General features: G+C 50.2%; 1 protein-coding gene across 5 annotated transcripts in view; it reads right to left on the bottom strand.

Annotated features, from left to right (window-relative positions):
* Positions 1-2302: 2302 nt before the first annotated feature.
* The window catches only part of FBRSL1 (fibrosin like 1), an 82700-nt gene continuing 62354 nt past the window's right edge, over positions 2303-22648 (bottom strand). The window contains exons 6-19 of one of the 5 annotated variants that reach the window (XM_080940805.1): positions 21879-21924; positions 20222-20540; positions 19903-20123; positions 19488-19556; positions 19088-19317; positions 18457-18507; positions 17504-17572; positions 17354-17383; positions 17109-17180; positions 15496-15625; positions 12645-12722; positions 12373-12456; positions 12023-12227; positions 2304-4004 (exon numbers count right to left, since the gene is read on the bottom strand). In XM_080940805.1, the coding sequence (XP_080796931.1) occupies positions 3167-4004; positions 12023-12227; positions 12373-12456; positions 12645-12722; positions 15496-15625; positions 17109-17180; positions 17354-17383; positions 17504-17572; positions 18457-18507; positions 19088-19317; positions 19488-19556; positions 19903-20123; positions 20222-20540; positions 21879-21924 (2442 nt within the window). In that variant the 3' untranslated portion in view covers positions 2304-3166. Of the gene's footprint in view, positions 4005-12022; positions 12228-12372; positions 12457-12644; positions 12723-15495; positions 15626-17108; positions 17181-17353; positions 17384-17503; positions 17573-18456; positions 18508-19087; positions 19318-19392; positions 19557-19902; positions 20124-20221; positions 20541-21878; positions 21925-22648 lie in introns of all 5 variants that reach the window. The other 4 variants (XM_080940806.1, XM_080940808.1, XM_080940807.1 and 1 more) reach the window with 4 other exon arrangements.

Below are 22648 nucleotides of genomic sequence, written 5' to 3'. Positions count from 1 at the left end.
CTCTTGCCTCTTCTGCTGCCCTCTGGATGCAAGATAAGGTCTGTCTCCTCTCGGTGACATCTCATCTTGTCCCCTTTGTCTTCACAGTCTAGGGGATGGCTGTTGGCTGGAGGCCAGCTTCGGGCAGGCAGGCCAGTGAGAGCTGAGATATATATGACACGGGCAACTATGGAGGCTGATGGGCCAGTTTCGGTTCCGTGTTTCTCTTGATGCACCTTTTGCCCTGGGTCTTCAAAGGCTGTGTTGTATCCTCATTCAAAGAGCCCCACTAGACCGAGGTTCTCACGGAGATGCCCAAATAGCAGAAGGTATCACAAACCCTGCACATCCAAGACCATCATTCTCAAAGGTAACACTCCACTTCAGAAAGAAATGTTCAGCCCGAAGGCCAGTGCCACACTAATGAGGTGCCAGCACCAGGTAAGCACCCTTTTGGATCTTTTGAGAAATTGGAGCCACTCCCTTCCTTACTCAGGGCCTGAGGCATTGTATTCCTTGGCTGTCAGTTCATCTACACGAACCCCTTAGACACATGGATGGTCTTAGTTAGGCGACACTACCGCTTGTAGTGAGTTCTGTGGCCCTGGCAGTCCTGTGGCATTTGAACAGGTCCCCATGAGCAGCTTCCAATTCCACCCCAGTCAGGGCTCTAGAAGAAGATGTAAAAATAAAGTATTTAAAACAAACAAACAAAAAAAAAAAAAAAAAAGAAAGACAAGTGTCACTGTGTAACCCTGGCTGGCCTTGAATATGCTATGGTCTCACAGAAATCCACCTTTCTCTGCCTTTGCTGGGGTTAAAAGGATATTCTTGATGCCTAGGTTTTAGAATCACTCTGATGATGCAGACGAGGAAGGCAGATGAATCTCTTTGAGTTTGAGGCCAGCCTGGTCTACACAGAGGCCCAATCTAGTCCAGGCTACCCTGGGAGGAGGTAGGTGTCAGAAAGACCACTCTGCCTCATGACTTTCTGGGAATGTTTCCCTGACACTCACTTCAAAGCTCCATTGTTCTCACAGTGTCCATTCTGAGGCTTGGGTAGTCACGTGGTTGCAGAGCACCACGACAGTCATCAACAGAGCTACCCTGAGTATTTTCAGGAGGGGGCAGAGTTGAACACAGCCTTGTGTTTATTTATGCAGCTGTCAGTTTTCTTTTGGGTCCTCATTCACTCACGTTGGCTTGTGATTTTTCTGGTGATGCAGCTGCTTTTAAGGCCATCCATGTCCTGTAGTTATCCCAGTAAACTCACTTTCCCAAGTTGGACTCCAGCGGAATACTGCTGCAGTTTGTCACTGGTGCCCTGTCACCCAGCAAGGTGATCTGACTAAGTCTTGAATCAAAACCCAAGCAAGACATGGTGACAGCTATACCAAACCACACGCCAGTCTTGAGCTTCATCTGTATGGGCGAAGGTGGAAGGAGGTGGTTGGCCACCTCCTACCTCAGGCATTCTAAATTTTCATTTACAGGACAAAGGGTTAACTAGATTCTGTGTAAGCTAAACACAGTGGGGGTCAAGCCCCAGGGCACAGCAGGTGGGAAACTGAAGGATGGGTTTCATGCAGAAAACCGGACAGACTCTGGGAATATGGGCTGGGGTGTCCAGGATGTGGGCTATGTGTCACCCAGGGCCAGCCTGTAAGGTCAGTGGGGTTCCATGCAGGCAGGGACGGCTCCAAAGGAGGCAAAGGAATGTGAGCAGTAAAGATGGCACTTTGAAACCCTAACCCATACCCTAGAGAGAGAGGCAGGCAGTGAGGTACCTGCCTCAGAGTCAAACAAAACACTGGACCACATTTCATCCAAATCAAGGCTGTATTTATCTGTGTCGATTGGGGTGAAGATGGACTGTTTAAAATAACCAGAGCTCACTGCAGAAACCAGGCTAAAAGGAACTGAACAGAGTTAGTAGACAGGGTACTGAGTGATTCAGCATGAACGTGCTGGTCAGGAACCAAAAAGGACAAGCTGACAACACACACACTCACACACACACACACATACACAGACACACACACACACACACACACACACACACACACACACACACACACACACACACACAGACCCATCACAAGGAAAAACTAGAGGGCAGGGATACAAAACCAAAGCCAAAGGGGGAAGGGATGAAAGGCTTAGTGGTGGGGAGGAAAAAACCAAAACTCATCTCCTGGTAACCAACCTTAAGAGTCCTGAACTTCTAAGATTCTGCCTGGCCTACACAAATGTAAAGAACATTGCATTAAGCCTAGAACTGGTTGCAGGTTGGTCCTTGTGACTAGAACCAGCCAGTCCTGAAGCCCACTCCTAAGCAGACTCCCAGAAGTGTGGCTCTCTGGGAGGTCCAACCACCCTGATAGGAAGATCAGAAACCTCTCCCCCTGAACATCCTGTTCTGTCCCCCAGGCTTGCATAGGTGAAGGATAGTTGTTGCAATTAAACTGTTGAGTGTGTTCACAGCTGACAATGGAGTGGGTTTTTGTGACCACTACACAAATAACCAGAGGGGTTTCTAGAAACTTGTTATAGACTGTCCAGGTTAAGAATTTAATACGTTTTATAATTATATCAACTGAGCATTTACATTTTTTCCTAAAAACAAACAAACAAACAAACAAACAAACAAACCAAGGAAATCCTCTTACACCTATGTGTAATAGAATAAGGCAGAAAACCCAAAGTTTTGCACATTATTATTATTATTTTAATATATATCTGTAATGTTGGTTCCAAGTACCAAGGGAAGGCCAGAGCCGGGCCTGAGTTCGGAGCCTCACAGTGCACTGGACAGAAAGACTGTTTCTTTCCATAAATAAGACAAACCCTGGGGCTCAAATGGGATCTGAGAAGTTAAACTGCAAATCCCAACTAAAAATTCTTTTTTTTTTTTTTTTTTTGGTTCTTTAAAATGTCGTTAGAGCACAAAATTAAGAAAAATACAAAACCATTAAAAATGCTTGTCACTTGTGAGGGGGGGTAAAAGATACAAAGCTAACTTTTTCCCAGTGATCTAATCGCAAGCTCGGAAAATGAAGTTACCCCCAGAAAAGCGAAAAGTCCTCGACTGTGTAGGCTGCAGCGTGGAGCAGACGGCACTGCTCACGGACTCAGGACCTGTACTCAGGTCCCAAGGATTTAAGAGAGCCAGCTCGCTACGACCGGACTACCGGGCCTCCACCTCGGGCGGATTGCACGCCGGCGAGTAGTCCCGTGCCTCGCCAGGTCCCAGCGTCAGGGGCGTCGTTCTGGGACGCACGGGCGGCGTAGAAACCCCACCTGCAGTCACCAGTGGAGGAGGCGCACCGAGCGCAGCAGCAGTCGGCGGGGTGTGGGCCAGGAGCGCACCGTGCAGCGCCCCGGGAGCCAGGCGCGGGTAGTGCATTACCGGCAGCAGCGCGGCGTCTGAGTCGGGCGCGCGCAGCTCCTCCCGGCGCACCTCCTGCAGGCGCTCCGGGCTGTAGTCGTGAGGTTCACGGTCCCGATAGGCGCGCTCGGAGATCTCAAAGGGAGCGGGTCCCGCAGCGGGCGGCGGGGCTGGGAAGGAGCGGCGCGGCAGTTCCAGGCCCCGGTAGGTGTCGCGTGGCGGATCCCACATGAAGCCTGACGTGCCCAGGCCCAGATGTGTAGCTGTGGAGTGCACGCTGACGCCCGCGAGGTCCGGTGTCTCCTCTTCCCTGCGCTCCTCCTTGACCTTCACGTCGCCCTGGGGCCGATCAGGCGTCTGTTTCCCGGACTCCCGACCCAGTAGGCCTGCCAGGCGGAGGCAGTCGCCCAGGGATGCCTTGCTGTAGGGTGATGGAGGACGCGCAGTCAGTTTGGCGCCATCCTCTTTGCTGGGTGAGTGGCTCTCCTTGACCCGAGTTTCAGCCTCACCACGCTCTGTGAGGACCCCAGGGCGGCTTAGCTCGCCGGAGCTCCGCTGCAGGAGGGTGCTGATAGGGTGACCCACTGGTGCTACAGGCGAGCCGTGGCTCAGCAGGCGCGTCTTCTCCAGGAGGTCCCTGGGGACAACGGGATAGAGCCATTACCTACCTGCAGCAGCTACAGCGCTAGACAGCGGTTTGTCAAGTTTCTAGGACCTCAAGTTTCCTGCTGTGTGGAGCCTCTGTATCCTGGTCTAGTATGGTGATAGAAGCACCCCAACCGAGAGCACACAGCAGACAACATTCCCTGGTTATTGGCTCGGCTTTCTATACCGCCTTGGGTGGCTACCCCAGGGCAAACTTTGGGGAGTTAGTTCTCCCACTGGGGTGCGGGTGGGGGAAAGCAAGGCAGCGTGACTGCCCGATCCTGGAATTTTCTGCTCAAAACCAAGTGTGTGGGGCTGCTTTCTTCAACTTGCCCTGGTGGCAGGGGATCTACTGTCACCCCTGAGCCAGGAGAGGAACCCACCCTTTTCTGATAGGGTCCCCAGCTATGCAACCTCTTCTCCCACATCTGCTCACAGCATGGGGAAGTCTGGAGCAGGCCCAGGGCATATTTCTCATCTAGCCCATTCTGTCACAGGGAGGGTGTGTGTGTGTGTTTGTGTGTGTGTTGTGGAGCGTGAGACGGGGTGGTGGTACTCTGATCCTTAGGCCTGGGGACAGGACAAGGCCTTCAGAGAGCACCCTAAAGAGGGTTGTGCCTGCTGCAGGAACTGCATGGTTCAGACTAGCTGTTGTCTCCCGTGGACCTTCCACTCATTTTCAGTGTGTCCTCAGTACTTACACTGGGTTGTAGCACATGTGTTGGCGCCTGGGGCCATCCTAACTGGATACTGGTGACCTCCACCTAACACACTGACCCACACATCTGCTTTACACCCTGCTGTTGGGAGCAGTCAATGGGATGGCCCTTACCCAAGTAGGGCTCCCGGACCAGACCAGAGTCACTTCCATGAGACAGGCACTCTCAAGAGCCCACCTGCCACTGGGTGTGGTAGCAAATACCGTTAACCCCAGCACTACAGAGGCTGAGGTGAGTTCACCTGGTCTATATAGTGAGTTCTAGGATAGCGAGGGCTACAGTCTTCCTGTCTACAGGGTCTCCCCTGCCTCAAAAAGAATTCAGTCATTCCCATAAACAATCCCATCCTCAGTTCAGGAGAAGAGGTATGTGACACCTACTAGAGGCACTGCTTAGGGTTTATTGGACTGAGGGCGAGTCCTAGGAAAGTCAACCAAGCAGGCTTTTGACCCTGGGCTGCCTACTAAAAACACATACTACATTGATTTTAGTAGCCTATACCTTGCCCAAATGACTGAAGTGCATCCAAGCCTTGTATTTGGGACGTCTGGAGAAAGAAGAGTCCTTAAGCTCAGTCCACCCTTCTCCCTGGAGGCCCCGCCTGTCTTCCGATATTTAAGCCAGGGAGCTCTTTTGTGGTCCTAGCAACTGATGCCAAGCCAGGCAAGTCGGTGCTACACCCTCATTCCATGGAGGGGTTGGAGTCCTACAACCCCTTCCTCTCACCCCTTACCCATCTCCCTACCTTTTCTGATACCTATCTTACCCAGAGTGTGGCTGCTCACCTGGCTTATTACCTGAAACCTCCAGGTCCCTGCAAGCTTTGTCCTCATATGCATCGCAAACCCTATTCTGAGGTTTTATTAGTGTGCCACAAAACTTGGTTTGAAGCCTTCCTTCCTGGTCTACCCCTCCATTCCTCTCTCACTAACCATGGACCTCTAGAGCAGTGTTGGGATTCTGTAAACCCCCACCCTCAGTTACCTAGCAACAGCCAGGTATACCCCGCCCCAGGGACCTGACACTATAAAAGAGGCTGCTTGCCCCTTCCTCCCTCTCCTGTTCTTTCTCTTGCTCTCCCCCCCCCCCAACTCCACGTGCTCATGGCTGGCCTCTACTCCTCTATTCCTCTCTTCTTTCTGCTTCTACTAACCTCTCAACTCCCTCATGACCTGAATAAACTCTATTCCATACTATACAGTCCTGTGGCTGGTCCCTCAGGGAGAAAGGATTCTCAACTTGGATCCCCCAGAGGTAGCCCCCTTGCCTCCAGGCCTTGCTGCACCTCCATGGGCCATATCTGTCCCCCCCCCCCCACTTTTTATCCTTTTCCTAACATTGGTGTCAAAACTGGGATGTCATCTTTTAACAACACAGAGGCTTTTGCCATTCCTCACCCCAATGCATACAACACCCATACACTAAGGTAAGATCCAGGTTCAGTTTACAAGCACTCTCCACTGACAACTCAGAGGCCCTCTAACTCCCTGCCTTTGGCTTTGCCTGCCCGGTCACTAGAATAGGGAAATCCCTGTTCCAGCCCCCACGTCACTTTCTGGTTGTAGCTGATCATTCATTACTTCATGTGCTTCATACTTACCTTGCCTAAAATGTAAGACTTGCATTCCTACACACTTCTGGCTTACCTTAAAATAAATCTGAAGATATTAGTAAGACTGCTGACTGACTGGACCCAAACAAATCAGATAATACTTTTGGCTTTCAAAGCATTATCAGAGAACTTCATAAGACAGAAGGGAAACAGTTCTGTACATCTGTTTCCGACTACTATGTTGAACTGTATATATTTCTGTATATCAGGTAACCACCCCCCACACACACACACCGAGATGGTTTCCTGTGTAGCCCTGGCTGTCCTGGAACTCACTTTAGACCGGCCTGGCCTCCCTCAGACTCACAGAGATCTTTCTGCCTCTGCCTCTTTAGTGCTGGGATTATGCCTTTTTGTTGGTAGACAGGTTTTCTCTGTGTGTATCCCCTGACTTTGAAGACCAGGCTAGTTTAAAACTCAGATCATCTCCCCTGTGTTGGGATTAAAGGTGTCCTCCACCACACTCAGCCCATCAAATTCCCTAGACTCTCTCAGATGCTAATCTGACTGACCTCCCTCTGTCACAGGAATGAACTGAAATACATCTGTATTTCATTGACACAAAAGGTCCAATTAAGACCTGGGACCTCTTCCCTCCAGAGGTGCTTTGGTGCTAAACTGGGACTGCTGGTCCCTTCCTGCATTCCTTCAGGAGACTGAGGTCACTCTTTCCCTGGAGATAAACATCAGCACCCCCCCACCCACACACACATACACACTTCTCTATTCTGCAACTCAGGAGAGAGAACTTTACTCTGGAGATCACTAAACCCCTTTTATGATAAACTACAGAGATGAACCAGCCTGCCTCTATATTGGTTTTGAAAGCCATATCATAATAAAGACAAAGTAGATTTACTACTGTTTATGATTAAATTTCTGTTTCTCAAAGAATGGGCTATGCCCCACCTGTAACCTAAACTACACACAGTTCTGGATAGTCCATTCCAAGAAACAGCAACCATGTCTTTGTTTCAAAACGTTACGACCACCTTGCCACTATACCTCTGTCAAAAGGTTGTCACGGTCACCTGTTAATGCCACATTACGTTTTGCTTCTATCATCCTGCTGCTTATAGAAAGGACAGAGACTTTAGCCTAGAAAAGTGGTCGAATGCTTTAAACAGGGTTTACTGGACAGTCGTAGTAGGAACGCTGACATGGTGCTGAGGGTGGTATGAACTGTGTTGGCCCAGTTTAAGAGACTTCAGAGGGGAAGAACATTGGTAAGTGGCCTAGAGACCATTTTGGCAAAGAATGTGACTGCTTTTTCCCCTTGTCCTGAAAATATGCCTGCAGCGGAACGGAAGAGTTTTTAGTTAATGGCACTGGCAGAGGCTTCTGGACAGCTGGATACTGACTGTAAAGTTGTTATTAGTAATGGCTCTCACGCAGACCTATAGTGAAGAGGGACAAACTGGACACAGAGATAAAAAGTTTCCTAAACAGAATAAAGGGAGTCGTGACCTCATAGAAAGACCCACCTAGGTAGGCTTCCAACCTGTGACAAGCAATCTAAGGGAAGCTCAAGCAGTGAGTGAAGGAAACAGCAACAGAGGGAAGGGGTCGAGTTCCAGCCACATCAAACAGAAGATGTGGTTCTGGTTTTAGAGACAGTGGGGCCATGGACTCTCCACAACTAAGGAAAGCTGCTGAGGCTAGGCGTGTGCCAGGGGTGTCCCTGCATGGAGGCCAAGAGAGGCCACTTCATGGAACTGTGAAGCTGAAGCTTAGGTTACAGTGGAGACCCCAAGAAGTTGGAGATGCTGGCTGTGGGGCACGTGCCAAGGAGAGCCGCCGCCTGTGGAACCATCGCAGAGAAAGACAGTGCGTTGCAATCAACAAAGCCGGAAGGAATGGGAGCTCTGGAGATCAGTTTGTCATCAGACATGGAGATTTATAATTAGTAATTTCCCTGTGGGTTTTGGACCTGCTTTGCTCCTCATCAGGCTCTTTCCTCCCTATTGGAATGATAATATATATTCAGTGCCACTGTGTGTGATCTGCTTTTTGACTTTTGGTTTTAATTTTACATGGTGTTCTAGTTACACTGCCTTTAAAACTTTGACTGTGAGGCAGTCCTGACACTGAAAGTCTATGGAGACTTGTGAAGCTGAACTGATGCATTTTATTCATTTATCTCTGCACTGTGATATGGCTACAAGCCTGTGGGGCAAGGGAGTATATGATAGTAGTTTGAGTAAGAACTCACAGGCTCATAGGTGTCATGCTGAAGAAATGTGTCACTAGGGGGTGAGCTCTGGAGTTTCAAAATCTGGTCCAGTGTGCCAACCTCCTGCCTCCTTTGCAGATCTGGAGGTAGCTTTCAGTAACTGTCCTAGCACCATGGTTGGTGTCAGTTTGATAACAGACTGACCCTCTGAAAGTGTAAGAAAGCCAACAATTAGAAGCTTTCATTCATTCATTCATTATTTATTATGTATATGAGTACATTGTAGCCGTTTTCAGACACACCAGAAGAGGGCATCGGATCCCATTACAGATGGTTGTGAGCCACCATGTGGTTGCTGGGAATTGAACTCAGGACCTCTGGAAGAGCAGTCAGTGCTCTAACCACTGAATCATCTCTCCAGCCCCAGAAGCTTTCTTTTATAACGGTCATGGTGTCTCTTCACAGCAATGGAACAGTGACTAAGACACAGTCTTTACACAGCACATTTATTGGATCCTAAGAAGGACCTAGGTTGAGATAAAATGTCCTTCTCCAATATTTTTTGTTCCACATGTATCTGCTTTTGTTTCTGCTTGACCTAAGAATGTTGTTTACTAAAGGTCTTTATGTTCAAGATTCCCTTTCACAAGGGGGACTATAAAAAACAATCCCAACAATCAGATTCAAAATTTGGATTCATTAAAATATATCTTGAGGCTGGGAGAGATGGCTCAGTGGTTAAGTGCACTGACTGCTTTTCCAGAGGACCCAGGTTCAATTTCTAGCATCCACATGGCAGCTCACAACTGCCTGTAGCTCCTGTTCCAGGGGATCTGATACCTCACACAGATATACATGCAGTCAAAACACCAATGTATATAAAATAAAAATAAATTAAAATTACAGATGACAAAAATACATTTAATCAATGTGACCACATAGATAAAAGAAGCAGATATGGCTAGTAGCCCTAAATCTTTCTTTGGAAGAATTAACCTGAGTTTCTAAATTTAAAATCTGCTTTTAAAGAAAACATACAGTCAAGATATTATCTCCTTAATCCTTGTCTTAATTTTGATTCTATAACATGGTCCCCATTGCTGAAAGATATAAAATAACTTTTAAGAGGCAATTAAGCCTTACTGGAGCGGCAGCTCAGTGATCATATTATTCATGAGGACTAGAGTTCAATTCCCAGCACGCACATTGGGGGGGAGCTCACAACCACTCCAGCTCCAGGGAATCTGGCACCTATGCTCACACTTGTGCCTGCACACAGACATGCCCATACACATAATTGAAAGTAATAAAAAACAACCCCTAGCATTTCTTAGAACACAGGGTTTCTGTCCTATCTTCTAAGTTAAACCATGGCCATCTTCATGCCTAAAACGATCACAGTGGGACTTTTTAATATTCACAAAAAGAGGAGACAGACAGGCCAGGCCATCTGTGGCCCCAACAGGCTCAGATATTTGGACACTTGGTCCCCAGTTATCAGAACTTTTTTTTTTTTTTAAACAGAACTATTTGAGAAGGATTAAGGTGTGGTCTTGTTGGAAGAGGTGTTGTCACTTCTGGGGTTTCAAAGCCCACACACTACGCCCACTCTTGGGCGCTCTCTGCCTGCTACTAATGAATCAGATGCAGGCCTCTGCTGCTGTTCCAGCATCCTGCCTACCTGCTGCCATGAGAGAAGTGGTCCTAGACTCTTAAATAACCCCTGCAGAGGCACTCCAATTTCTTCCACACTTCTAAGTTAAACAGTGGTCACACAGGCCTTTGAGTTATCTTCCCGGAGATAAAGACAGACTAACTGGTAAAAGACAGACCACAGGCTCCTCCCACACCCACTGACCCCTGAGGACTAGATCCTTAATTGGCCCTGACAGTACAAAAACAAAAATTAATTATGGCTACCTATGTGGTCTTAGACACTCAGCAGAAAAGTATATCCAGAATTTACATGATCAGTGTATTTCTTTCAGTTTAATCCTCAGATTATACTTAACTACATGAAATGTTGCTTGGATAACTATTTCTCATTAACAACTCTTTTCCTGATCTAGATACTGCACAGATATAGGATGTGACCTTTGGATTACTTCAGTACGGCAGTGTCTCTCTACAGCTGAGGAAAGCACTGAGGTCAAATCTAAAATTTGTATTCACCAACTATGGAACACTGTCTCTTCTCACAGTGTGATGGTCTTTCTGCACCCTAACCATCCTGATACTCTGTCTGGGAAATTATTCAGGATCTTATTCAGTGGTATCCTTGGGACACTGCTAGACAATCCTTGATAATAGGAATCAAACAAACTACCAATTCGATGGACTAACTTTTCTTACTAACTTTCCAAATGCTTGTACCTGAATCTGATGCAGTAAGCATCTGATTACAGTCACCTTATCCTTCCTCGGGGCTCTGGCACAATGCTGTACATTTTACCTTACTAAACAACACTTACATTAAAACATTTCCTCAGCAACTTTAGTCTCCTAATGTTCTCCACAAGATTGAATTAAGGAGCTCTGATAACTAATTCTGAACTATGCTGGCCAATGACAAATGTCAGAAGCTCTTTCACAAAACCAGTGGCCTCACTTCTTACAACGGACAGCAATGACAAAAGCCACAAGTCTTGCTAACACTGATGATAAAGCCACTGAGGTTCTATACAAGGCTGTCTTGCCTGTTCTTAAGTTACAGTGGCTGCTTCCCTTATAACACACTCCAAGGATAAATGCTGTCACCAAATGGCCGTTTTACCTTCTAGATTCCGCCACTTTAAGTTTTATTGTTGCCTTAAATGGCCCCACAGAGGTGCTCTAACTGCTGTCTTTTACATCCCTGGTGCCAGCTATGAAACACGTCTGTGCCCCCAAACCCCTTGCAGCAGTTGGGTGACCTCTAAAATGGCAGATGGGCCATCTAACTCATCCTTGATAATCTGGGCATTTTTTTTTCTCTTTTGGAACTCAGAACTAAAATAGCTTTATGTGACTTAATTTCTGGTCAGCTCTTAAAAACCTTAGAGAAATTTCACGTGAACTTAATATTCTTCAGGACCAATTATATTCTTTGGCTGCAAAAATTAAAGAGGGTGTCGTCTACCCCCCAGTCCCCTGTACATGTTCTTGGGGTCTGGATCGAGGGTTAATGGCCAGATAAGTTAAGAAACCCCAGGCAGGTGAGTTGACATACTGAGAACAACCTGGCAGTTAGAAGCCAGGAAGCTCCTGATGAGGTTAACACACCAACTTTTGCTGGTTTCTGCAAGTGTGAGACCCTTTGGGAGCAGATCTGCAGATTGACTCTTCCACCCTAAAAGTTGCCTTTCCTGCCTTGCAAAACCTCTAAGCACTCAGCTTCCACTCCCATGGAGATTTAAGGACAGTAGAAGACATTAACTTTCATGTTACTGCTTTGATCAATCCTCATCTAACAGATTGCCTGGTGAGAAACCAAAGCGGGCAGGAGTCTCAGGGCCAGATGAACTCACCGCTCATGTTCCTCCTGGCCCGTGTCAGGCTCTCGGTCATGGTTGGTCAGGGCTGAGAGGCGCTCACTGTCCCCTGGCTTGGGCCATGGGGGCGGGGTAGGAAAGGAAGGTGGCACCCGATGCAGCCGGTTCCAGGCATCATGGGGGCTGGGCAGGCCAAGCAAAGCTGTGCCGTCCTTGGGGGCAAAGATGCTGCTCCCTGGTGCTAAAGTGAGAGGAAGACAAGACAGAGGCCAGGTGTGTGAGCTGGGCAAGATGCCCCTCAACACTGCGCACTGCTCAATCCTAAGAAGCTGTGAGAAGGGCGCAGGACAGACGAGGGCAGTGGATGCATGTGTCCAGTCACTTACTCAGTGCATGGCTGCCCAGACCTCCAAACGCATGGTTGCTTAGGCTCCCCAGGCCTCCAAAAGTGCTGGATCTGCTGAAGGGATCTGCAGGGGGTGAGGGGAGGTAAAGAAGGGGTCAGAAATCTATAAGTCTTTAACCCTGCCACCAAAAAGATAAGAGTGGTCCAGAGCTTCTAGCCTGGACAGGCACCACACATACAGGTCTGAGAGGCTGTGGGACCTCTGTCCCTCTAGCCCATGGAAGATGCCACCCAGGCCTCCAGGTCACCTACCTGTCAGATGACCAGTGGGCAGGAAGCTGCCATGATGAGCTGAGGGTCCAAATGGGTTGGCAGTTGGATGGGTGGCACCTGGGTGGATAGTAGCCAGGTTGATAGAGCCACCAGAGCTGTGACCTCCTGCCTCTACTGGTGGGTCACAGATGGGACACCCCGGTTTACTCTGGAAGCCTCTACACCACTATTCAGGTGTATAGTTAGATCATGAGGTTGGAATTCAGTCTCCCCATATCTGGAGGCCCTGAGTGGGCAGGGGAAATGGTATTGACCATAGGAGAGCTCACACAGAGGAAGAAGCCAAGATGTGGGCAAAAAAATGCAGGCCCAAGTAAGTGAGCCATCATGGTAGTTACCCCAGGGATTAAAACTGGAGCTAAATATGATCCTGACCACCCATGGGAGGCAGGTGGTCTTGGGTCTGCTGCCTTCTGTGGAGTCCCTAAACACAGGGCTCTGTCCCCAAGGTCATCTTGGTATCTGACTTGGCATCTCCAGCAATCAAACCCTGGGTCTCCCAGAACCAAGTGTGGAGAGCAGTGCAGGGACTGCTGAAGGGGGTGACTAGGGAGAGCCAGCGCTGTGGCCTGTCAAGAACCCGTCCTGCGCAGGGCAGCAGGTAGGGAAGCAGCAGGTGGGGGAGCGGCAGGTGGGATGGCAGGGCAGGAACTTCCCACCAGAGCCATCAGAGCTTCTGGTCTGCACTGAGGCTCTAGCAGGCAAATCAACCCATCTTGGGCACATTAATCAGCCCCCTCAGAGCAATGCAAATCCACTGTATCACAGCCAAAGGCTCAGTTTGGGAGATTAGCAGAATTGTAAGCATTGGAAGAAAGGCTGAACTCTAACTCTCTAAATTCCCAACTTAGTTGGGAAAAAGACAGCAAAGAAATAAAGGTAAAAAAAAATACAGATGCCAGAGACAAAGTCTTATGTTTAAAATTCTGATGTAGCTGGCCATTGTCTGGCAGATTAGCAGAGATGCAGGGCTAGGCAATATGAGCTACTTCAGTCTCTGAAAGGAGCAGGGGCTAACCATTAGTCATTGTCACTTAAAGAGAAGGTTTCTACACTGTTTCATAGGGCATCAGGGACTAAATGCCCCTGTATTGCTTAGTAAGAGTATGGGCTTCAACTAGATAGTATATACTTTTTCAGAATCTATGCACCCCCCCCCCTTTTTTTAGCTAAATGTAATTTTAAAATGAGTAATGAGCGAGGCATAAAACATGTCTATACTCTTACACAAAAGGGCTACACCTTGCTAATGGACTAGAAGACATCAGAAAGGATTGAATTTTCTTTCCCATACAGTTTTAACTCAATCCCTGTCAAAAATATCAACTGGTGGACACTAGGCAGGTTTAAGAAGACAGAGAACTTTGTGAACTGGGTAGAAGGCAGTGGTCATCCAAGACCAGGCCTGAGAGATGGAGAAAAGGCCAGCTGCAGACTCTTGCAGAGCACTAACAGTTTTGTCCCGGGGCTTGAGCAAGGGTGTAAGACATCAGGAATATCTGTTGTGAGGGTCTAGATCTGAGGCATCACCAGGATGCCAAATCAAGGAACAGGGAAAAGCCGTTGCACTGTCTGGTTTTGTGTGTCAACCTGACACAAACTGGAGTTATCACAGAGAAAGGAGCCTCAGTTGAGGAAATGCCTCCATGAGATCCAGCTGTAAGGATTTTCTTAACTAGTGATCAAGGGGGGCGGGCCCAGCCTATTGTGGGTGGAGCCATCCCTGGGCTGGTAGACCTGGGTTCTATAAGAAAGCAGGCTGAGCAAGCCAAGGGAAACAAGCCAGTAAGCAGCACCCCTCCATGGCCTCTGCATCAGCTCCTGCTTCCTGACCTGCTTGGAGTTCCTGTCCTGACTTCCTTTGGTGATAAACAGTGATGTGGAAGTGTGAGCTGAATAAACCCTTTCCTCCCCAACTTGCTTCTTGGTCATGATGTTTTGTTCAGGAATAAAAACTAAGACAGCCGCTATGCTGTGAGGCCAGCTTTGGGTGGCTAACCAGCTTTGTTGTCCTAACGAAGGTGAAGATATACTTGCCCTCATCCACCCCAAGTGGACACCTTGTGGGAGGAGGGTGGAAAAGATGAGGGGAACTGGGGCTCTGAGGTAACAGACCTGAGACCTTGTGGAAAAAGAGGGATCCTGCAAAAGGAAGATAGCCTTCATGTGTGTGCACATGTGTGTGCACATAGGCTGGAGGAACATTCCCAGAGAGGCCCTCAACTTGTCTCTACCAATATCTGGGTTTTGAGTTTAAGAAAGTTCCTTCCATGCCCATGACCATAACTGATCTGCAGCAATACACTGTGTCTAGACTTCATTCATGTAACCTCATGCTGAGTTTTTTTTTTTTTTTCTCCTGGAGATGTGGGATTTGGATACATGTCTGAGAGGTGTCCCCAATAAACTCTGGGCATGAAGTCTTGCCCAGACTTCCAAGGTTAAGAGCAAATAACTCTGCACTGCCATGCACTTAGAAAAGGCTGGGACACAGGTTGTTGGAAAGTTTCTTACATGTGGAGACAACACAGATAATGTCCTAGGGGTGTTGAGCTTAAAGAAGACAGATTCCCAGTGATGAGGGGTGCCAGGATGAGAAGGGACCAGGTTACCAAGCACCAGGTAATGTGGGACAGAGGCCCAGGTGACACACAGTGGTCAAGGCCCTGAGTAAGCAGCACCAGGATCTCAGTGTACATGGGCTGGCTTTGGGAACTATGGGGCTTTTAGCCTGGAACCAGCAGTAGATATAAAGAACACTGCACAAGGGCCCTGGAAGTCTCTTTTCCCACACACTCAGACCCCTGATCCCAGCTACCCTTGGCCTCACCTGTGCTGGAGAAGAGGGGCCGGGCCAGGTCCTGTGGGTAGTGGAACCCAGAGAACATGCCTGGGGCGGGGGGCCGGCTGAACAGGTCCAGCTTTGTGCCAACCTCTAGCTTGTGGGGGTCCAGCTGCATCTGCAGGGGGACAGAGTGTGTGCCAGGGCTGTGTGCAGAGGCTTGGCCACTGCCCCAGGTAGAACCTGAACTGGTTGCTGGACTATACAGAGACCTCACTGGAGGCGTCTCATTAGGAACTGCCCATGCTCTGGCAGCCATGGGGAAGGGGAAGGAAAGCCAGTTTTAGTGGGTTTCATCTGGGATAGGAGAACTAAAACCTTACTACAGTATGCAATGCATGGATCACAATGGCACACAGCACCTTTATATCATGGCTTTCAACTGGTGTAGTCTTTATAACAGCATATTTGTGCATTTCTCAGAAAATATCTTCATTTAGATCTCACAAAATTCAGCTGAAAAAGCATATCCACAGGCCTAAACTGTCCCAAATTTGCTTGTTTTTCAATAATGCAATTTATGTTTAAAAACATGATTTCACAGCAGTGAGATGGCTCAGCAGATAAAGCCACTAAGCCTGAGGACCTGTGTTCAAGTCTTAGGGCCCACAGGGTAGGAAGAGAAATCCAACTCCTTCAAGTTGTCTCGGACCTCCAAATGCATGCCATGGCACACATGAATTGCATATGCAGGTGCACACACATGTAAGCATAGACACACACACACACACACACACACACACGTGCGCACACACAGCTTTATTAAACATATGTACAACTGAGATGCTTGTTCTCCTTTGGGCTGGCCATCCCTTGAGGACTCTGTGGCCAGAGGATCCACTGAGTGTGGCTCTGAGGACAAGGACAAGGGTACTGTCATTCCATTCCTTCCTTGCCTGTGTGACCTGCCCTGCCACACCTTGCTATGGCCAGCATTTGGGGACTCATGTTCTTCCTATTTCCTAAAGCGCCTGCCTGCTTCCCCTCTCTGTAGGACATGTTTACACATCACCATGTTGGAGTGCTCTATGTTAGGTGGGGCAAGTGGGTGGCAGGTAGAACTTTATGTCTATGATGACATCCAACCAGGATCACAAGTTAACAGCTGAGTGAGAATCCAGCCCTAATTTCCTAGAATATCACCAGAGATTGCTCAGAGCCACTGTGGTCACCCTGAGTTTTATCACTCCAGTCCCGGAAATCTACACTGCAAGTTCCTTCCCACCTCTACCACGGCATGTGTGCTAGGATGTAAACACTGTCTACGAGTCCCTCTGTTGACTTTAAGTCTTTTAGGAGACTTTTACAACTATACACAAAGGTGCAGTGCATCATGGGTAACATCTGTACTGCAGACTGTCCTGACTTCTGGGGAAGACACTGACCCTCTCCCGGTTCTACCTATCATGAGCCAATCAGACACTTGTGCACATGCATGTGGCCCTTATCCTGGTCTCTGTTCTGTCTTCCCGGGCAGTTCCATGAATGCTCCTCACTACAACCTCGGAGCTGGCCAGAACCTCTCATCACACACCGTAGACTCCTCCCAAATGGTCCCACCAGGGAGGCCCTGGCAGTGCACCCGCCTGGCCCGGCCTCACCTTCATCTTCTGCTGCTGCTGGTAGATCTGCCAGGCGATCTGCACGTGTACCGCACACCACTTCCCTGGTTTCTGTGGCAGGACCGGGACGTGCTCAGAGAGCCCAGCGCCTCTTCCCAGGCCTCATCTTCCCCAGATTCCTACCATCAGGACCACCCCAAGGCCACCCAGGAGAGAACCGGAGTCCTTCCCAGCCACAGCCCTGGGTGTGCTTCCAACTCCTCTTCCCAGCATGCACCACTCACCCTGACTGCTGTCCGGTATGGATCAGACACCTGTGGAGAATAGGAAAGAGATGGTCATGTCCAGGCTCTATGGGAACACAGACCCAGGGTTGAGAGAGACAGCACCTGAGTGTATGCTGCCAACTTACATGGGTGATCGCTGACACCTACCCCAGGGGATTTCTGCAGGAAAGTGTGAACCGCACTGGACCGGCCTGTTATCTCGATTGAGTTTGAAGTCTGAAGGTGCAGGGAGAGAGGGAGAGAGGGCATGAGGGGCAGATATGCTGGGGAGGGAGGAAGTATGAGGCCTCTGCAAGCCCCAAGTTCTGGGATGGACTATTATGGACTATTATGCTTTGGCCTGCTGGTGGGACCCTGAACAGTTACCTCAGTCCCATCATAAGACCACTTCCTCTTCAGTCAAAAGGATTTGCCAAGGCAGGGAGAATGGCTTATGACATCACTGGGGAGTATGAGAGGCACCTACATGCCAGGATAAGACAGTACTTAGGGAAAGGAACAAGCACAGTTCAGAGCCCTGGAGAGGGAGCTGCTGCATGAGAATGGGTGGGCTTAAGTGAAGTGGGCCTACATTCTCTGTCTGGAGGGACATGGAACCTCTCCTGCTCAGCTCCTGGCCCTTCCCGCTCCTTCCTTCCTGGGCAAGGTGATGGATTTCACCGTCAGTTGGCCAACTCCCACAGGACTCAGTGGCAGGCTTTCTGACTGCAAACAGGCCCTCAACCAGCAGGGGTCGCTCACAGTAATGCCAGGTTGCAACAGGAAGCGGAGCTACTCTGTAGCCCCGCCCCATGCCCTAAACCCACCCACCCACAGGCCTCCTCCCTGCCAGGAGCAGCTGTATCTTGGGTTGAAAAGGGCCCTGAAGGGACCCAAAGGGGCCCGGGTGCACAAGCAGGGTTGGCAGTCTAGGGCCTGTGGGAGGGAAGGGTGGGAAGAGCTTCAAGAGAGAGAGAGTTCTGGGATGTGGGCCCCACATGGTGGAGGGCCTTTGAGCACTGCTTTGCCCTCCCTCAGCATCCAGAAGGAAGCACGGACAAGTTTGTAGCTTCCTCACACCCCCAGCAGGCTGTAATCTGGGCCTGAGCACAGAGACTCACGTTGGAATGTCGGAAGTAGGGGCTGTCCAGCTTGGGTGAGAACTTGTCAAACTGCAAGGGAAGAAGGCAAAAGTAAGAAAACTTCCTGTACAGGCCTAATGCCCTCCATTGGCCCAGAACCCACCCAACGGCTGGGTTGGGCAGTGACCAGGATGGCTACTGCTTTGTGAAGCAGATGGCCTGGTGTCACCTGGGTTCTTGAGAACACCAGCCTCTGGTTCAGAGGTTGGAATGTACTCAGCTGAGGCTCTAGATAGGGGAGTGGGCATGTAGCCCAGGCTGAAGGAGAGCCACGGACACCCCAAGCTGTGATAGAGGAAGTGGCTGCAGGCAACAAGGTGGAAATGGACCAAGGGGCACACGTGAGGACTGCAGTGGCCTGGTCCGTGCAGCTTAGTTTTGTCTAGACTCTGAGATCCAATGTCAAGACTGAGCACTGTTGAAGCCAGCCCAAGTTCAGGCCCACAGTCCACCCAGCACCTGACACGAAAGCCAAGTGGGGTCTACACACACTGGCAGGAAATACCACGGTCATCTGCTCAAGGCCTATGCATGAGGGTGAGTGTGCATCTGTGAGCTGCCTGTCCCACCCAGCCCGCCCGGCCAGGAGCCAGCACTCAGGCCTACGCACCGGCGAGGGTGCGGTGGGCGGCATGAGCGGCGTCGGGGGCAGCCCCGCAAAGGGGGCGAATGTGTGTTGGTGCTGGTGTGTGTGCTGGTGTGTGTGCTGATGCGTGTGCTGGTGAGTGTGCTGATGGAACTCGGCCCGGAGCAGAGCCCCCGGGCCCAGGGAGGCGCCAGGCCGCTCCGCATTCTGCACCAGAAACCGCGTGTTCAGCTCTTGCCTGAGCAGTTCGTGATCTACAAGAGAAAAAGAGAGAGAGACAGAGAGGCACGTCGGCCGTGGGCTCCCAGCGGGGCGAGGCGGATAGTCACCTGGCACTCCCGGGGTCGGCAGGCCAAGCGGTGGTGGCCGCTTGCCACTTGCGGGCCCAGGGGTGGAGGTAAGAGAGGAGCCTGTGACCAAGTACCAATCAGAATCCCCGAATGAGGCTGGCAATACATGATTGGCTGGTTGAATGAGATCAACAGACTGGCATCTAGAGGCAAGGAGAGAAGTCTGTGAGCCCCGTCCAGCGCACGGCTGCAGGCCTCAGGCTGGGATACTAGCTCTGCAGGATGGATGGCTGACTTCGCTCAGAAATCCTTCAGAGATTAAAACTTAGTGAAGTTTCCAGCCAGTAACAAGAGGAGGGACTTGGACCCCATTTGGGGTCTTCTGGAAGTTGGGAACAGCAAAGGTCGAGTTATGTACATAACCAAGAGTCCTCTAAGATCCCCTCCTCCACTACCTCCAACGGATAACTCACAAACCTCCCAGGATCTTCACCTCTTCCATCAGGGCCCCACTGAGGTTGAGCACGCACCCCTGGGCGTAATACCTACCAGTAGGGTGTCCTGGGATGACCAGGCTGCTGGCGGGCAACGCCGGGGGTGGGGGCAGTGTTGGGGGGGCAGCGAACATTGCCGCGGCGTGGTGCTGGTGCTGTGCCTGGGACCTGAGCGCCAGGTGTGAGGTAGACAGGTGGGGGCTGGGACCGTGTGGAGACAGTGTCACGTGCTTTGCCAGGCCCAGAGGGGTGCCGCCGACCGTGCTGCTACTCCTGCTGCAGGACAGAGGGCTCAGTGGCATCCCTACCCTCAGCCCTGAGATGGGCAGGAAGCTACCGCCCTTCCCCAGGCCATGGTATCACCCACTCCCCACCTGAGGCTGTGCAGGTGCAGGCTACTGGATGCCACCTGGCCAGGGCCCGGGCCCACAAAGGCGCCCAAGGACAGAGGCACGTGTGTTGGGAGTGAGCCCCGATGCTGCGGGGTAAGCTGTGGCTGCAGAACGTGGTGAGGTACAGTGGGGACTTCTCTCTTCACCAGGGGGCTGGCCCGAGCTCCTGGCAGAGGTCCTGAGGGTTCAGGTGCTGTGGCAGGCAGGAAAGACTCGGTGCTGAGCTCACTGCTGCGCTCCAGGCCTGACACCTTGGGTACTGCCCCCGCCTTGGCCTCTGACTTTTCGCCTCTCCCAGAACCTGGAAAGAAAGAACAGGTGTGTTGATGGACCTGGCCCTATGTGCCCAAGCACCATTTGCCACTAACCACAATGTCCAGACCCTGCCATTGCTCTTGGTACAGTGCTAAGGCTCCCTATGTCCAATGGGGCAACATAAGTCATGTTCATTATCTTAGGTCACACAGGTGTGCCAGGATCCTACCTGGTGCCCAATCCCAGGTCCTTTTCACAACTCCAGAATTCTAGGCTCCAAGGTAAGGCTAGGGTATAAGCTCATTTTTAAAGTTTCAGTGAGGTTCCCCCTATCCCCCATGTTTATTTTTTGTGTGTGAGTTTTGGCAGTACCACCTGCTTGCCTGGTGCCTGTGGAGGCCACAAGAGGGCGTCAGATCCCCTGGAACTAGAGCTGCATATGATTGAGAACCACTGTGTGAGTACCGAGAATCTAATCTTGGTACTCTGGAAGAGCAGTCAGTGCTCTTAACCATCTCTCTAGTCCCTTCCCCTTAAAGGACTACACCACCACCGCCCAGCCCCTATCTTTCTCTTATTTTAGTTTTAAAATGATGTGTTTTCAAGGTGTGTGACTGTGAGCACAAGCGTCTGAGGAGAGGACAGGCGCTGGACTCCTTGGAGCTGGAGTGTGTGACGGCATGTGTGACCTACCTCGTATGGCTGTTGGAACCCAAACTCTAGCAGCCCTCTTATAGAGCAGTGTAATTTCTTAACCACTGAGCCATTTTTCCAACCACCCCTCTCTGAAGACAACAGGGTCTTTCTGTGTAGTCCTGACTGTCCTGGCACTTGCTCTGTAAATCAGGCTGGGTATCGAAGATGGACTGGGCAGTGTGCACACTTGGCACCACCTTAACCACTGAGCCATCTCAGTGTTGTAAGATAAGTCTTGCACATGCTCTGCTACTAAGCTATCTCTCTAGCCCTCTTTGACTTTAATTTTCAGACAGGGTTGCTTTAAGTCATCTGGGATAGTCACAAACTCACTCCATAGCCTACAATGGCCTCTAATTTTAATCCATGTCCAGCTCTCGTGACCCCATTTTGTAGACAAGACTAGGGTTCTACAAGGGCTTGCCCTATGGCTGATACTTGTTTTCTAGGCTGCAGCATGCATTAGTAGATGTTAAGACAGGCACACAAGCATACACCAATGCCCACCTCTTTCTGATGCCTGCAGCGATCAACAGAAGCTGCCCCTGCAGTAAGACTGCTTCCCTTTGCTCCACTGTTTCTAGATGACCATCCATGCCCAATGAGATAAGCAGACCCTCCCAAGGCTCCTACTGCCCTTGAATCTCTACAACCTGAGACCCAGAAGCTGGGCTGGGGAAACACTCACCTTTGTCAGGTGCCGGGGCAAAGAGCTTCTCAGAGCCCACAGATGCCTGAGGAGAGAGAAGAGGCTAACATGCTGAGAGTGACTATTACCCACCACCCCAGCAGAACCCAGTCCCTAGTATAGTATACACTTCTGAGGGAAGACACGCTTAGTCCTGGACTTGGCATTGTGCACACATTATTTACAATGTTCATAAAGCTTCAGTGGACTTGCTCAAAATGGGCTACGCGTGATAGCCTTGTGGTGAAATGGTCTGAGAATGCCAGCAGCCTGGCAGGTGGCCCATCTCTGTGCTCAGGGCTCCGCTGGGTCTGTCTCAGCTACAGGCTGAAGGCAGAGAAGGCAAGACAGTCCTTACTGCAGCTGCCTTGTTCCCAACCCAGGGCACAGAGTCAATGCCTGGAGAGTTAGAAAGTTAAGAACCACCTATTCAGGGATGTGCAATCTTTTGACATTGTGGTTTAACATTGCCATCAAAAATGTGCCAGGCAGCATTCCAAGATATCTTGGGGTACATTCAGCTGTGAGTCACAGTAGTGGTCCTACTAGGTACGAGGTGGGGGGATGTGTCTCATGCTGTGGTATAGCGCCATTCTCAACATCCGGAACTGGCCAAGTCAGGGCTCATGTAGTCCAAGCACATGAAACCCTGAGGGGGATCTGCTGCTCTCTTTCCATTTCCCCCAGGGAAGCATACTTGTGTAGTTTGGACTGAGCAGGCACTTGCAGGTATGCAAGTGATCAGGATGAGAATATGGCCATGGAGGGTG

Source organism: Micromys minutus (assembly GCF_963924665.1).
Source record: "Micromys minutus genome assembly, chromosome: 29".
Lineage (NCBI taxonomy): Eukaryota > Metazoa > Chordata > Mammalia > Rodentia > Muridae > Micromys > Micromys minutus.
This window is presented reverse-complemented; position numbering and strand designations above follow the sequence as displayed.